The 17157-nt window shown below is 33.5% G+C and overlaps 1 protein-coding gene across 6 annotated transcripts in view; it reads right to left on the reverse strand.

Annotated features, from left to right (window-relative positions):
- The window catches only part of LOC123523816 (putative uncharacterized protein DDB_G0279653), a 132553-nt gene that overhangs the window by 70408 nt on the left and 44988 nt on the right, over positions 1–17157 (reverse strand). For 5 of the 6 annotated variants that reach the window (XM_045301522.2, XM_045301518.2, XM_045301520.2 and 2 more), the window contains one exon: positions 13838–13927. The exons of the other annotated variant lie outside the window; for it this stretch is intronic. In XM_045301522.2, the coding sequence (XP_045157457.2) occupies positions 13838–13927 (90 nt within the window). The remainder of the gene's footprint in view (positions 1–13837; positions 13928–17157) is intronic. 6 annotated transcript variants of the gene reach the window in all.

Here is a 17157-nt window from a genome sequence, read left to right on the forward strand (position 1 = left end):
TCCCCTACATTCAGTGCATATATTTGTGATATGTGAGAGCATATCCCCTACATTCAGTGCTTATATCTGTGATATGTGAGAGCATATCCCCTACATTCAGTGCTTATATCTGTGATATGTGAGAGCATATCCCCTACATTTAGTGCTTATATCTGTGATATGTGAAGCATATCCCCTACATTCAGTGCTTATATCTGTGATATGTGAGAGCATATCCCCTACATTCAATGCTTATATCTGTGATATCTGAGAACATATCCCTCTAATCTCAATGCTTATATCTGTGATATCTGAGAACATATCCTCAACATTCAGGGCTTATATCTATGATATGTGAGAACATATCCCCTTCATTCAATGCCGTTTTCTGTGATATGGAAGAATGGAATTATTCCCCTTAAACCAATGCTGATATCTGTGAAATGTGACAGCATATATCCCCAACACTCAGTTCTGGTGTCTATAGTTAAGATATCCCATGTGATATTGTAGAGCATACCCCCTACACTCATTTCTGCCATGATATGTGAAAGCATAATTTTATTGCTGGTATATGTGATAATTGTCAGGGAATAGATGCTACATTCAATGCTGGTCACTGAGATCTTCTACAAAACATCTTAAGTAACCTAATTTTCAGTTAGGTAATAACACAAATAGTAATTTTTAAATTTCTAATTTTAAACTTTCCTGTTACCTCCCTTTTTGGTTTCCTTTATTCCGAAAACACAACATAACAAGCTTTATAATCCATCAAAGTTCAGGCAAAAGAAATTTAACTTTAATTAGATGCAAATTATAACTAGGCAAGAGGTCTTTAAACCTTTGGTTTAAACATTGTACAATATAGACATGAAATCAAGACTTGATATGCTGAATAAATATTTGGTTTCACTTGGTACAAAATGTTTGAAGTGGGTGATTTATTATTTTGTAAAAGTTGTTCTATAAACTGACCATATCAAAAATTGATAAAGTAACATTTTTGTTTTTGATTTATAATAAGTATAGAGATCTTTCCCATATTTTAACTTTTATTAGTATGAAGTATGAACCATAAAACCTTTGTTTCTATGAAGTCAGTTATTCTAACTTTGTTGCACTCTCCCAAATACAGCATCATAAAACTGATGAAGGAAAATAAACAGTTACATCAAAATCTCATCTGTAACATATGAAAGAACATCTGCAGGATTTTTATGGCTCAGACATTTCTAATAAATCATAATCCAAGCATATTAATACTTGCACTTTGGTATGTGAGAGCATATGCTGGTGTCTATGATATGCGAGCACTTATTCCCTACATTCAATGCTGATGTCGGTGGTATGACAGCATATTCTTTACCTTTAATGCTGGTATATATGTGATAACTGAAAGAACATCCCTCTGTATTCAATGCTTGTATAATGTGATATGTGAGAGCATATCCCTTACATTCAATGTTTTTGTCTGTGATATGAGAGAGCACATCCCTCTATATTCAATGTTGGTGTAATTTATATGTGACAGCATATTCCTTACATTCAATGCTGGTTTCATTGACATGTAAGAACACATCCCACTACATTCAATGCTGGTGAACATTTAATGCAATGCAGGTATATGTGATATGTGAGAGCATATCCTCTACATTCAATGCTGATATATATGCAATATGTGAGAGTATATCCCTCTATGTTCAATGCTGATATGGTATATGAAATATGTGAGTATATCCTCTACATTTAATGCTGGTATATTTGATATGTGAGAGCATATCCCTCTATGTTCTATGCAGGTATATGTGATATGTAAGAGTAAATCCCTTTACATATAATGCAGGTATATGTGATATGTGAGAGCATATCCTCTACATTCAATGCATACATATGAGATATGTGATAGCATATCCCTCTATATTCAATGCTGGTATATGCAATATGTGAAAGCATAATCCTCTACGTTCGATGCTGGTATATGTGATATGTGACAGCATATCCCTCTACATTCAATGCTGGTATATGCAATATGTGAGAGCATATCCCTCTACATTCGATGCTGATATATGTGATATGTGACAGCATATTCTCTACAATCAGTGCAGGTATATGTGATATGTGAGAGCATATCCCGCTACATTCAATGCTGATATATGTGATATGTGAGAGCATATTCTCTACAATCAGTGCAGGTATATGAGATATGTGACAGCATATCCCTCTATATTCAATGCTGGTATATGCGATATGTGAGAGCATATCCCTCTACATTCAGTGCTGGTATATGTGAAATGTGAGAGTACATTCCTCTACGTTCAATGCTGGTATATGTGATATGTGCGAGCATAATTTTTATTCTCTACATTCAGTGCAGGTATATGAGATATGTGAGAGTATATCCTCTACATTCAATGCTGGTATATGTGATATGTAATAGCGTATCCTTCTACATTTAATGCTGGTATATGAGTATATCCTCTACATTCAATGCTGGTATAATGCGATATGTGATAGCGTATCCTTCTACATTCAATGCTGGTATAATTATGTGATATGTGAGAGTATATCCTCTACATTCAGTGTTGGTATATGCGATATGTGATAGCGTATCCTTCTACATTCAATGCTGGTATAATTATGTGATATGTGAGAGTATATTCAATGCTAGTATATGTGATGTGTGAGAGTATATCCTTTACATTCAGTGCAGGTATATGAGATATGTGAGAGTATATCCTCTACATTCAATGCTGGTATATGTGATATGTAATAGCGTATCCTTCTACATTTAATGCTGGTATATGAGTATATCCTCTACATTCAATGCTGGTATAATGCGATATGTGATAGCGTATCCTTCTACATTCAATGCTGGTATAATTATGTGATATGTGAGAGCATATCCCTCTACATTCAGTGCTGGTATATGTGAAATGTGAGAGTACATTCCTCTACGTTCAATGCTGGTATATGTGATATGTGCGAGCATAATTTTTATTCTCTACATTCAGTGCAGGTATATGAGATATGTGAGAGTATATCCTCTACATTCAATGCTGGTATATGTGATATGTAATAGCGTATCCTTCTACATTTAATGCTGGTATATGAGTATATCCTCTACATTCAATGCTGGTATAATGCGATATGTGATAGCGTATCCTTCTACATTCAATGCTGGTATAATTATGTGATATGTGAGAGTATATCCTCTACATTCAATGTTGGTATATGCGATATGTGATAGCGTATCCTTCTACATTCAATGCTGGTATAATTATGTGATATGTGAGAGTATATTCAATGCTGGTATATGTGATATGTGAGAGTATATCCTTTACTTTCAATGCAGGTATATGAGGTATGTGAGAGCATATCCTTTACTTTCAATGCAGGTATATGAGATATGTGGGAGCATATCCTTTACTTTCAATGCAGTTATATGAGATATGTGACAGCATATCCCTCTATATTCAATGCTGGTATATGCGCTACATGTGAGAATACCCCTCTACATTCAATGCTGGTATATATGTTATAATCTTTGATATGTGAAAGCGTTTATAATCTTTGATATGTGAGGGTGTTAACAAACTGCTTCATTCAATGCTGGTATATGTAAAATGCTGCATTATCTCAACATGCAGACTTGTATTTACTGTAGAAATGCAAAAAGCCTCACAGTTGTGAGAAACACCAGCAGTTCAAATACAGTAAAAACCATAAATTCAACACAACAGGAAGTTTTACGAGTTTTTATGCATTATGGGTAATTTCCTCTAATTGGTTAGTTTAATTCCTCAATATCCAGACATACATTGTTGATTCTGGTAGAATGTACTCCAACCTTAAAGCTTCCATTAAGTATGAATATCCTTAGATTGCAATATATTGTTGTAATTGTAATAATTAATTCCTTCTAATTCTGTGAATATTTCCTCTAAACTTCCATTTCCGAAGACAAATTTTAGCACAAGTACTACAACATTTTTAAGCCAAATGTCAACTTGAACTTTTTCTTCATTCAAATTTTAAATCCATTTTCATTCTGTGTAATAATTTATTCCAGTTTAGCAGTACTTTAATTCACAAAAGAAAATTAAGTTTCCTCTAAAATTGCTCAAAAACCTAAAGTAAACAAAAAAATAAGTTTTTATTTTGATGCAGAATGACAATAAAAGATATGGCACCATAATCCGTCCCACAAAGTCAATACAAAATGTTATAAAAATGTAATATCTTGTCTCAAAGATAATGTACTGTATCTAATATAGCGATCAAACATGTTAAAATGAACAGCCGATCAATTTGTTTATGAAAGTTTTCAATGCAAATTCAACAGGTAGTAGAGTCGTTCGACGTAGCCTAAAGTATCATAATTAAAGATGCATTTTTTGAGCACCCTGATTTTGAACAGGGAGTCCCTACTAAACTGCCCCTCCAACTAGTACCATACTAACTCCTTATTCTATAATGCTCCCTCTTGGATTTTGAAATACTTGAATATGACCAAATCTCTACTCAGTTAACTCACAAAAAAGTTATTACATATTTCCTGATTTTGGAAACGTAATTCCTTTGCTGATGTTAAAAGCTGTAAATAAAGGTCTTCCTTTTCTGAATAAAGAAGTAAAACACTAACAAAAACGAAAAAATAAATTCTGTGTGTAAGCAAAATTTCTATTGTATAAATTCTATGCTCTTTTATACATGAAGGCTATATCTAATTTACTACCTGATAATCCAAATACTTAGAAGGTGATTACAAATTTATCCAAACAGAACAAAAATTGTCTTTTTTTTTTCTTTTTGAAAATAAGACCTATTAATTTTATTTCTACTTCACATAACCATTATACACTCGTGTACAAATAATTCTTTCCGTAACTTCCCAAATTGATCTTTTAAGTACGATTTAGTGCCGTAATAGTAATCATAACTTGGATTGTACTGATCAGGTATCGTACAAAAATTGACTTTTAGTTGACAAGAGGATTTTTGGACGGCTTACAGGGAACCTATTGTTACGAAGTAGATGGTTGATACGTATTGAAAGAATCTTTTTGTTTGACCAAACGAAGCACTCGTCTCGTGCAACTGTGATTTTTAGATTGCCAATTTTTGCTACATTATTCGATATGTCAGTTATTGAATAGAGATAATTATACATTCAAGTAGTTTCTAAAAGGTCTTATTTTCAACATAATTACGAACTTTGAATTCGTCTCGGCCAAAAAGCCTGAAAACTTTGATCAGGAAAAAGAGCTGAATTTAATCAGAAAAACTAACAATAAGTTTGTTATCTTTGAAACATTCATTGTGTTCAATATTTCTGAAGATACGTTGAGGATTTTTGTACGCACATTACCGGATACCTTAAAATGATATCTTTGAAATCTTATAACATTAATTCAAACGGTATCAAAATTCAGTTTCATATCATATATGAATCTGTTAAATTTTATATAATTACAAGGTTGATCAAAACTTGTTTCTGACAATAATTACCAATCAACAATTCCATGTAACAAAACACATGCACTGTTCTGCACTATCAAACTAACTTAACACTGACTTATTTCATTGATTAAGAAAATAATTACTGTATGCTTAATATGACATTTATAATCCAAGTTTAATTTTTTGCATGTCATCCAAAAAGTCTTTAATATTAAACAAAGTCAATTCAAATCTAGAAAACCCATCTTTAATTTCGGTACTTTAACTCTACATAATAAAAAAAGATTATTTATTGAGAAGGTGGTTCATTAGATTATTACGTCCCTTTGGGCGTATAATAAGCGGTCACCCCTGACATATCAGGCAATTATCTTTTTCTTTACAAATACAGGAACCATTCTGAAAATGAAAAAGATTGGCAACTGTTAGCCTGTGTTCTACAGAAATGAAAAATTAAAGAATCTCACCCCCAGCATAAAAATAAAGACACAATTAATGCATTCAGCAATACCCCATCCCCTCCGACCCCCACTGCCCCTCACCCCAACTGAAGTGCCCTGACCTATGGGTTTGGGTAATTGTTAAGGGTCCCTGCCTGCAACCTTGACTTTGGAAGTACATACCTGATTTATGCTGAACATTTGCATGATCAGTTTCACTGGAATCCAATGTGAACTGTTTAAAAGTTATAGCTGAGACAAAATGCAACCTGGATGGACATAAAAACCTAACCTAAGTGCAGCCATTCGCAGAATATCAAACACAAACTTTTACGATAAAAACAGAACAAAATGCAATCACATTATATTTGTAACTGTCTGTACATTGTCTTCTACAATTTCAACAAAACTAAATTGTTTCACATCGTTATATGTTAAAACTATATCCCAAACCAAATATCACTGTATCATTATCTCAGTTCCATGTTTTGTTAACAATCCTTTAACATACAGTTATATTTCAAGTAAACAACTTTGTAAAACACATCAGTTACTTTTCATTTTGTAAAAGGTTTTTCAACTATTATACACATGTACTTTGCACATCTGCTTTGAAGAATGGGTCAATTTTCATAAAAACATGAATATCAAATAACAGAACTGGTTGATTTTAGAACTCAGATTTCCACTTCAAACTTTGATAGACCTATTATCCATTTACATGCACTGACTGAGCTACTTCGTCTATACATTACTTCATTTTCTGATTAACTAAATTGACCCTTACAAAAAAGCAATTATCATTCTTTTGAAAAATTTGAAAAACATGTAATTAAATACAAATAATTTAAAGAAAGAAATTTAATAGAATGAAATTAAAGAATTTAAAGTGGCTTCAAGACTGAGTGGAGAGTAGTCCCATATTCCATAACAAGCAGTTTTTTTGTGAAGCTTGTGAACCATATCAAAGCCCAACTTTGTTTGCTTGAAGTCATGGGACACATGGAAATTTGTCCGAGTCATCACTGTGATATATATATGTAGGTGAAACTTCCCACAGAAAATTTATACAGTACTGTTCGACAGAACCGGCAAAATTTGTTCGAGTTATCAGTAGTTCAAGCCATCTAAATACACATTGTACAAGGACTTTGCCGGGACCCGAGTTCAAGCCAAGGGCGGTGCTCAAATTATCTGAGTTTGAGCGAAGAAAGTTTGACTATACATGTATAACCTTTATGATGGTTTGCATATCATCTTATAATAAGTATATTGTACATCAATTAAAGAATACAAAAATGCAATGATCATAATGATGAAAATGTTTAAGCATCACAACTGGTTAAAAGCACTGTACATGTACCCGAATTAAGAAATAATAAATCTGTTCCTATATTTTATCAGTTAATAAAATATGATGAATCATAACTCAGCTAATACCCTCGTAGAGATCAAAAACATGTTTTATGGCCTTGCACAAAGTCGGTAGACTTTTGATCATAATTGTGTTTTTGACATGTTGTTTACAACCATTTGGCCCAGGAATAATTCGAATGTAATGGAACATAAGTAGAATCTTTAATGTTTCAAAATGTATCAGCCAATCATATTTTACCGAAGATTCACGATATATATAGGCTGTTTGCTACATCTTTATATAGCAGCTAGAGCTGCTTTTGAGAAAAGCGCATGTCTCCCACAACTGCCTAATCATCTAAATAGTAAGTCAGTCTTTATATAATGTTTACTTAGAGCACATGCGCATGCACTTTTTTGACACCAAAAGGACCCATACATTACTTTTAAAACTAGTATAAAAGTCCTTTTGATGTCAAAATGCGCAAGGAATCTGAGCGTTTCTTGGTAATTCAAGGGCCATAATTCCAAAGTGCCTGGGCCGATTTGGCTAGTTATCGAACTTGGCCGAGCACTTATTGGCAAACACATTTTGTTCAAGTTTGGTAAAGATCAGATGAGAAATGTTCAACTTAATAGTGCGGACAAGGTTTGTGACAGACACACACACACACACAGACAGACAGACAGGAGTAAATCTATGTCTCCCACATCACTGTGTGGTGGGAGACGTCATGTTAGAATTGGCGGTAAACATGTTAATATGTCAATCAGTAACAACTGTTTTAATTACAATTTTACATACAATTTAACCTTTAATTTGCATATTCAATAATCTGATTGAGGCAGTGAATTACAATTATATCATTTAAGTAGTTGAAAAAACATCAGTCAGGTGAGCAAATACAAAAATATATTGTTAAATAAAGTGTAAATGAAACATGCAAATGGACTGTTAATAACTGAGATTTTGCCGGTTCCTTTTGTTGTTCCAGCAAAAAGGTGTTACCTATACTGTACTATAATTGTCTGGGCCTCTAAGGTATGATGAACATCGTTTTGAACAATTTTATTGACATTCTAAAATATTGATAATTCTAGTTATATACCAGCAGTCAGTTAAAGGGAAGTAAATCCTTAATTTTCCACAATTATGCAATAAGAGTCATCTCCCTTGGATTATAGAATTTTGGCATAAGTTAAAACAAGCATAGAGAACATAATTAATTTTTTTATCTCTCTCATGAAAATTATTGATATGAATGGGCTTTATCAAGCCATTAAAGCAGGCAAATCTCACAGAGGTTCTGATTTCATCTCAGACCTTCCTGTTACAGTTTACTTGCATTATATAGAAGCCATACAAAAAGAACAATATGTATTTTGTACTTTTAAACCTTACTCAACATAACCTGAAACATTATATCTGATGATCATAACCATAAATGTACAACCAAAATAATACCAAACCCTGCACCATGTCTGTGCCTTCACAGTAGTAATATCAAACACATCTGTGAAACATGTACTGGACCATTTAAACACATCTGTGAAACATGTACTGGACCATTTCAACACATCCATGAAATATTTACTGAAACATTTGAACACACCCATGAAATAAGTAATGAAATGTTTAAACATATGAATGAAATGTGTACTAAAACACATCCCTGAAACATGCTCTGAAACATTTAAAAATATCCATGAAATGTGTACTGAAATGGTTTAAACACATAAATGAAACATGAACCTATTTTGTGAAAGATATCTATGAAACGTTAACAGAAATGTTTAGACAAAAAAGTACTGAATCAGTTTCACACATCTGTAAAACATTACACTGAAGCATTTAAATACAAACATGACAGTTTTGCTGGAGTGGTTAACACATCTATATGATATGCACTGAAACATTTTACATGTACTGACACATTTAAACACATCCGTGAAACATGTACCTCAACATTTGAACATGTTCATGCAAACATGTACTGAAATGGCTTAACATCCATGAAGCATATACTGACACATTTAAACACATTCATGAAACATGTACCTAAACATCTGAACATGTTCATGCAAACATGTACTGAAATGGCTTAACATCCATGAAGCATATACTGACACATTTAAAAACATCCATGAAACATGTACCTAAACATTTGAACATGTTCATGCAAACATGTACTGAAATGGCTTAACATCCATGAAGCATATACTGACACATTTAAAAACATCCATGAAACATGTACCTAAACATTTGAACATGTTCATGCAAACATGTACTGAAATGGCTTAACATCCATGAGGCATATACTGACACATTTAAACACATCTGTGAAACATGTACCTAAACATTTGAACATGTTCATGCAAACATGTACTGAAATGGCTTAACATCCATGAGGCATATACTGACACATTTAAACACATTTGTGAAACATGTACCTAAACATTTGAACATGTTCATGCAAACATGTACTGAAATGGCTTAACATCCATGAGGCATATACTGAAACATTTAAACACATCTATGAAACATGTAAAATGTTTATATATATCCATGCAACATGAACTGAAAGTTACTATGAACACAACATCTATTTCTCCTCAAAAGCAAGGCGATGAAAATTTTGGTGGTCAGCACATCCTAGGGGATGTGTAGACATCACAATTTTGCAGTGAAACCCAATTTTTTCTTCTTTTTCTCCAAGCACAGTAACTATTTAAACAAGAGCTATCACAGGAGACAGTGCGCTGGACTATTTTGATACTGAATAGTAAAATTGGGCACATCTGAGGAAACTGGAGCTGTCACTGGAGTGTTTAATGACTCCAATGTTGGATGAAGATATTTCACAATAGCTTTAGTCTGTTTCAAAAATATTAAGTAAGGTTAAGATAAAAGTGTATCACAACACTATATAAGTATAATTCTAAGCAAAAATAAAATATTAGTGCAAGAGTTATGCACCTTGTGTCATATGATGTTGGTGATGATGTGGAACAACTACTTCAAGTTTGAATCAAATCCATTTCTTAATAACTGAGATATAGTGAAAATGCATCAAAATTAACCTTAAATTTCAAGTGAAAGGGGGCATAATTAATGAAAAATTGATACCAGAGTTATGCACCTTCCTTTATATGATGTGGGTGATATGGTGGAACAACTATTTTAGGTTTGTATCAAATCCATTTAGTAATAACTGAGACAGAGTTAAAGTATATCAAAACTTTAACCTGAAATTCTAAGTAAACAGGGGAGTAATTCATGAACCATTGGTGCAAGTGTTATGGGCCTTGTGTCATATGATGCGAGTGATGATGTTGAACAACTATTTTAAGTTTGAATCAAATCCATTTAGTAATAACTGAGATAGAATGAAATTGTATCAAAACTTTAACCTGAAATTCTAAGTAAAAAGGGGGGATAATTCATGAAACACTGGTGCAAGTGTTATGGGCCTTATCTCATATGATGTGAGTGATGATGCTGAACAACTATTTTAAGTTTGAATCAAATCCATTTAGTAATAACTGACATATAGTGAAAGTGCATCAAAACTTTAACCTGAAATTCTAAGTAAAAGGGGGACTAATTCATTAAATATTGGTACCAGATGTTATGGGTCTTGTGTCAATTGATTTGGGAGATAATGTGGAACAACTCTTTTCAGTTTGAATAAAATCCATTCAGGAATAACTGAAATATAGTGAAAGTGCAACAAAACTTTAACCTGAAATTCTAAGTAAAAGGGGGGGGATAATTCTTGAAATATTGGTGCAAGAGTTATGGGCCTTGTGACATATGATGTGATTGATAATGCTGAACAATTATTTTAAGTTTGAATCAAATCCATTCAGTAATAACTGAGATACAGTGAAAGTGCATCAAAGCTTTAACCTGAAATTCTAAGTAAAAAGGGGGGATAATTCATGAAATATTGGTGTGAGAGTTATGATCCTTGTGCCATATGATGTGGGTGATGATGATGAAAAACTTTTTTAAATTTAAAGCAAATCCATCAAGTAATTACAGAGATAAGAAGAAACAAGAGGGCCAAGATGGCCCTAGGTCGCTCACCTAAGAAACACACCATAACAGTGTAAAACATGTTTGACCTAGTGATTTCATGGAAACAAATATTCTGACCAATTTTCATTAAGATTGGACCAAAAAATTGGTCTCTTGCGATAAAACAAGCATTTTCTTAGATATGACCTAGTTTTTGACCCTAGATGACCCATGTTCAAACTCGACCTAGATTTTATCAAGGCAATCATTCTGACCAAAATTCATGAAGATCAATTGAAAAATACAGCCTCTATCACATACACAAGTTTTTTCTTTGATTTGACCAAGTGACCTAGTTTTTGACCTCAGATGACCCATATTCAAATTCGACCTAGATTTCATTAAGGCAATCATCCTGACCAAATTTCATAAAAATCAATTGAAAAAAAAACAGTCTCTATCGCATACACAAGATTTTTCTTTAATTTGACCTAGTGACCTAGTTTTTGACCTCAGATAACCCATATTCAAACTCGACCCAGATTTCATCAAAGCAATCACTCTGACCAAATTTCATGAAGATCAACTGAAAACTACATCCTCTATTGCATACACAATGTTTTTCTTCGATTTGACCTAGTGACCTAGTTTTTGATCCCAGATGACACATTTTCGAACTCGCCCTAGATTTTATCAAGGTAATCATTCTGGCTAAATTTCATGAAGATCAGTTGAAAAATACAGCCTCTATCGCATACACAAGGTTTTTCCTTGATTTGACCTAGTGACCTAGTTTTTGACCCCAGATGACACATTTTCGAATTCGGCCTAGATTTCATCAAGGTAATCATTCTGACCAAAATTCATGAAGATCAATTGAAAAATACCGCCTCTATCGCATACACAAGGTTTTTCTTTGATTTGACCCAGTGACCTAGTTTTTGACCCCAGATGACCCATTTTCGAACTCGGCCTAGATTTCATCAAGGCAATCATTCTGACCAATATTCATGAAGATCAATTGAAAAATACAGCCTCTATCGCATACACAAGGTTTTTCTTTGATTTGACCTAGTGACCTAGTTTTTGACCCGAGATGACCCATTTCGAACTCGGCCTAGATTTCATCAAGGTTATCATTCTGACCAATATTCATGAAGAATAATTGAAAAATACAGCCTCTATTGCATACACAAGGTTTTTCTTTGATTTGACCCAGTGACCTAGTTTTTGACCCCAGATGACCCATTTTCAAACTCGGCCTAGATTTCATCAAGGCAATCATTCTGACCAATATTCATGAAGATCAATTGAAAAATACAGCCTCTATCGCATACACAAGGTTTTTCTTTGATTTGACCTAGTGACCTAGTTTTTGACCCGAGATGACCCATTTTCGAATTCGGCCTAGAATTCATCAAGGTTATCATTCTGACCAATATTCATGAAGATTGATTGAAAAATACAGCCTCTATCGCATACACAAGGTTTTTCTTTGATTTGACCTAGTGACCTAGTTTTTGACCCGAGATGACCCATTTTCGAACTCGGCCTAGATTTCATCAAGGTTATCATTCTGACCAATATTCATGAAGATTAATTGAAAAATACAGCCTCTATCGCATACACAAGCTAAATGTTGACAGACGACGGACGACGGACATCAAGCGATCAGAAAAACTCACCTGAGCATTGCTCAGGTGAGCTAAAAAAAAGGAAGTGTAAAAAAAACTTTAACCAAGGTGAGGACGCGGAAAGACGCCGACGCCAGGGCGAGTAGGACAGCACTCCATATACTTTATATAGTCGAGCTAAAAATTGGGCAATGTAGTTCCATGTAAGAATAGTAGTGCTCGCTTACAACATATACAATTTGTATTTAGTTTTATGCTGCCTTTAAAAGAGCCATGACTTTTGGACTTTTTTTATTTTTTCTTTTCCGAGAAGAGCATAAACAACACATAAACAACAAATATAATGCTACAAGCCTAGCACTACCATATTTACATGGAATGACATTCCCATTATTTTTTTAATGATTGTTGTTATTGAAGAAAAAGTGGATGACACCTTACCATTAACTCAAAATTTGTGATGACTGCATCTCTTCCAATATGCTGACAACCAAGTTTCCATCTCCTGGCTTCAAGGATAAGTCCTAGTGATCGGTGAGCATGATGAAACATGAGCTGAAACTGCTAAACTCATCCACACAATACTGGAATGATTCAACACATCCATGAAACTATTTAAACATATCCAAGCGATATATGATAAAACATTTAAATACATTAATGAAACATGTGACAACCAACACCCTGTACACCATTTATTACTATCCATAAACTGGCACCTAGATGTTATATTAATTTTCTTGAGCCAAATCTCAGTCTCAAACTAAGACTCAAAATTTTTCATTGGTCAAAAATTGTTACATGATTACTATTGACCAATTAAATCAATCCATTTGAGACTGCAGTTTGAGACTGAGCTCTAGAAAGATTTTCACAACAGAAACAAAGCCTATACCATGAGATACCTGTGAACACCACCCAGAACTGCAATGCACAAGATTTACCTGAGAGAAAGGTATTCCTGTTCCATAGGAACTACAACAGACTTTGGTGTAAAACCTTCTGTATAGGTCGGACATCTCACACGGTAAAACCTGTTCACATACATATCATAACATAATAAAACTGAATCATGTGAAAAATGCTTTATAGGAAAACTACACATTGCACCTTGATGTAGAAGGTGCATCTCACTGTTACAAGAGACAATCATCTCTGGTTCTTTGAGCAGTTGTATTAAAAAGAAGTGGAAAAAAATATCCAAGACATCTCTTAAAAAAGATCTTTTTTGTCAAGGGCAGTAATTATGTAATAAATGTCAAATAGACAATGAAACTCCATACCATAGTCGATCCCCATGTAAGGCTTGGTGACAACTTAATTTAAAAAGAATTAATTTTAGAATTTAAGAAGGAATTAAGCAAGCTATAATATTTCAACACGAAAGCAACACCAGTCCTGTAATGCCAACGCGACAGCAAGTAGAACACACCCTCTTACTCTTAAATCAGTAGAGTATGCGGCTTTAGACAATTATATTCTTCATATCGTAAATCACAATAAATTTCATAAACACAACTTTAAAAAAAAAAATATCAAAGTTGTCAGTGCCATTTAAGAGTGGGTGGGGGAGGGGGGTCAAAATCTGATTTTGACTTACTTACAGCTATTTTCTGCATGTCCCTACAATGGTTATATAGTTAGATATGGTGAAATTCTACTTGTCCCTGTGGGCTCTCGGATGAGTTGAGCAAATCAGACAACTGATTTCGCTGCCCTGCTTTGCTATAAAGAATGTTTTTGTAGAGTTCCAAATGTTCCAAAAGAATCAAAATTCCTTGATGAATTTAGATCTTTAAGACCTTATAGTTTAACAAAGATCATATTACACTAACCCCTGTATTAGTGGTCACCCCTATTATACTTAGTTTGAACAGTATTTTCATCAATTGTTTATTTCTAAACCAACATTAAATTGCCCCTATTGGATGTGCGCAAGTATTGAGTTAATAAATAAATAATTTATAGCAATTGTTTTTAACTACTTATGCACAATTGGTGGACATACGTTCGGTGTAATAATTTCACAAGGGGGCAGCCCGAGTGGAATTATTTGTACAACGTATTACTGTCCAAGTGTATAAATAGATCTGTGTTAAAACACTCTTCTGCTATAAATTATTTCGATTCTAATATGCCCTTAATCTAAAACAGTAGATAGAATATAGATTGAAGCGCTCTTTCTTTGACGCAACAAAAACTTTGACGTCACCGCACATTAACGTGATATCATTCTAGCGTAAGAGCATCTTAACAGAGACAAGCATAAAAGAATGTACAATATACTGACTTAAGATAAGGGTAAGGTTCAATATAGGTTTAATAGTGTACATTCAATGCGTGCCTACACTCAATGTGGGAGAATAAATGCCAACCTTTATTTCTATTTCTTTACAAATGACACCATTTTTTAAAGGGGGTGCAACTCTTGGAGAACATTTTAAGTATCCATTTGCACAGGGAAATACTGTTCAACTTATATTGGACAGGTATCTTGTTGGTAACAATGTTGTTAGTTTACCAAATATTTCTGTAATTTGGTGCTAAACCTTAAATGATCTACAACATCAGTGTGTGACTGATTTATATTATCTACAAAATCAGTGTGTGACTGCATCCTTCAAAATAATCTATGAAATCAGCGAGTGACTGCCTAAAGTTACCTACAAATCAGCAAGTAACTGTTTCAAATAATTTACAATTTAAGCAAGTATTATGTTTGTACAGAATCCCGAAGTAACAGATTAGGGCTGGGACGATTTCAAAATTTTGAAACCGGTTAATCTTTTGTATGAAATCGAACCAAACCGGTTAATCGGCCGCCATACTGAAAATGCTGTTTTCTTTTCTGACGAAGGTATCAAGGTACGTCCAGCAGCTGATTACATCAGGAACTTACAAACTTTATCCTTTGCAAACAATGTGATAATTAGTAAGTCATATTTTGATATATCTTATTTTACACATTTCACGAAAGGTAAATCCACGAGACTATTGAATATGTTTTATGTGTTTTAGCGGAAATATACTGCGCGTCTATGTGCTAGTCAAAGAAATGTATAAAGATAAAGTAAAATTCGTGATGTTTATTGTTTGAGAGTGCTTACCGATTTTTCAAAATAGAAACCAATTTCACCTAGTAATCGAATCGGATCCGATTAACCGAGTCCTATAACAGATTCAAGTAATCGACAATTAATCTATAGAACTGAATAACCCATTCCAAATTTTTATATTCTACAAAATCAGCCAGTATCTGTAGAAAATAATCAACAAAATCAGCAAGAAACATTTACAAATAATCTATAGAATCCGGAAGTAACTGTTATAAGTAATTAGTGACTGATGCAAATAATCTGCAAAATCAGCAGGTGGCTGTTTCAAATAATCTACAAAATCAGAAAGTAATTGCATCATCACTGAGTAAAATGTTTCAAATAATCTTAAATCAGCAAATTACTTTTCAATATCATGCAGCAGGTGCCTGCTTCAATACAGACAGGCAGACAGACAAACTTACAAGCCAATGGACAGACATGCATCCCCCATTATACTTTGTGTCTGTGAGTAATCTACAAAGTCAGCAAATAATTTACAAAATCTGAAAGTGACTGTATGTAATAAGATTGCAAATCTATGTAACAAGGTGAACAATTGGTGTCTCTACTTTCTTATGTTGCTCCAGGTAATAAAGATCACGGAAGGCCAAATACTATAATAATAATTTGAGGACTTTTAATTGATTTTAGGAGCTTTTAACTTTACAGATTGACAAGATGTACATGGTTCATGACAAAGTTATCTTTTAAGGGTCTTCATAACACAAGGAATGATATGATTACAAAACAAAACAATTTAATTAGGCTTTGTTTTCTACATAGATTGTACTAGACTGGCACTTACCACCTATTATCATTCAATGACTGAACATACAAACAGGAAGGGTATCTTGGAAGCCATCAAATGGGGCATGGGAAATCTATACCATTACTGATAAAGACAGATGAATCATTTTAACACACACAACAATTTAAGATGAGCTATATGCATATCTATTTAAATTCTTCATGAGAATATACAGTATAAACTTTCTTAAAGACACCTCTGGATAGCAAACACATTTCTACAACAACATATATAATCTCCTCTCCCATACTGCAATATTCCAAGTGATCTATTACACGCCAAAACAAACATAATTATCTACAATGACAAATTTATCCTATCTCATTCAATAATACTGTGAGTTAACCGGCTCCTCAAC

This window comes from Mercenaria mercenaria, chromosome 3 (genome assembly GCF_021730395.1).
Source record: "Mercenaria mercenaria strain notata chromosome 3, MADL_Memer_1, whole genome shotgun sequence".
NCBI classification, from domain to species: domain Eukaryota; kingdom Metazoa; phylum Mollusca; class Bivalvia; order Venerida; family Veneridae; genus Mercenaria; species Mercenaria mercenaria.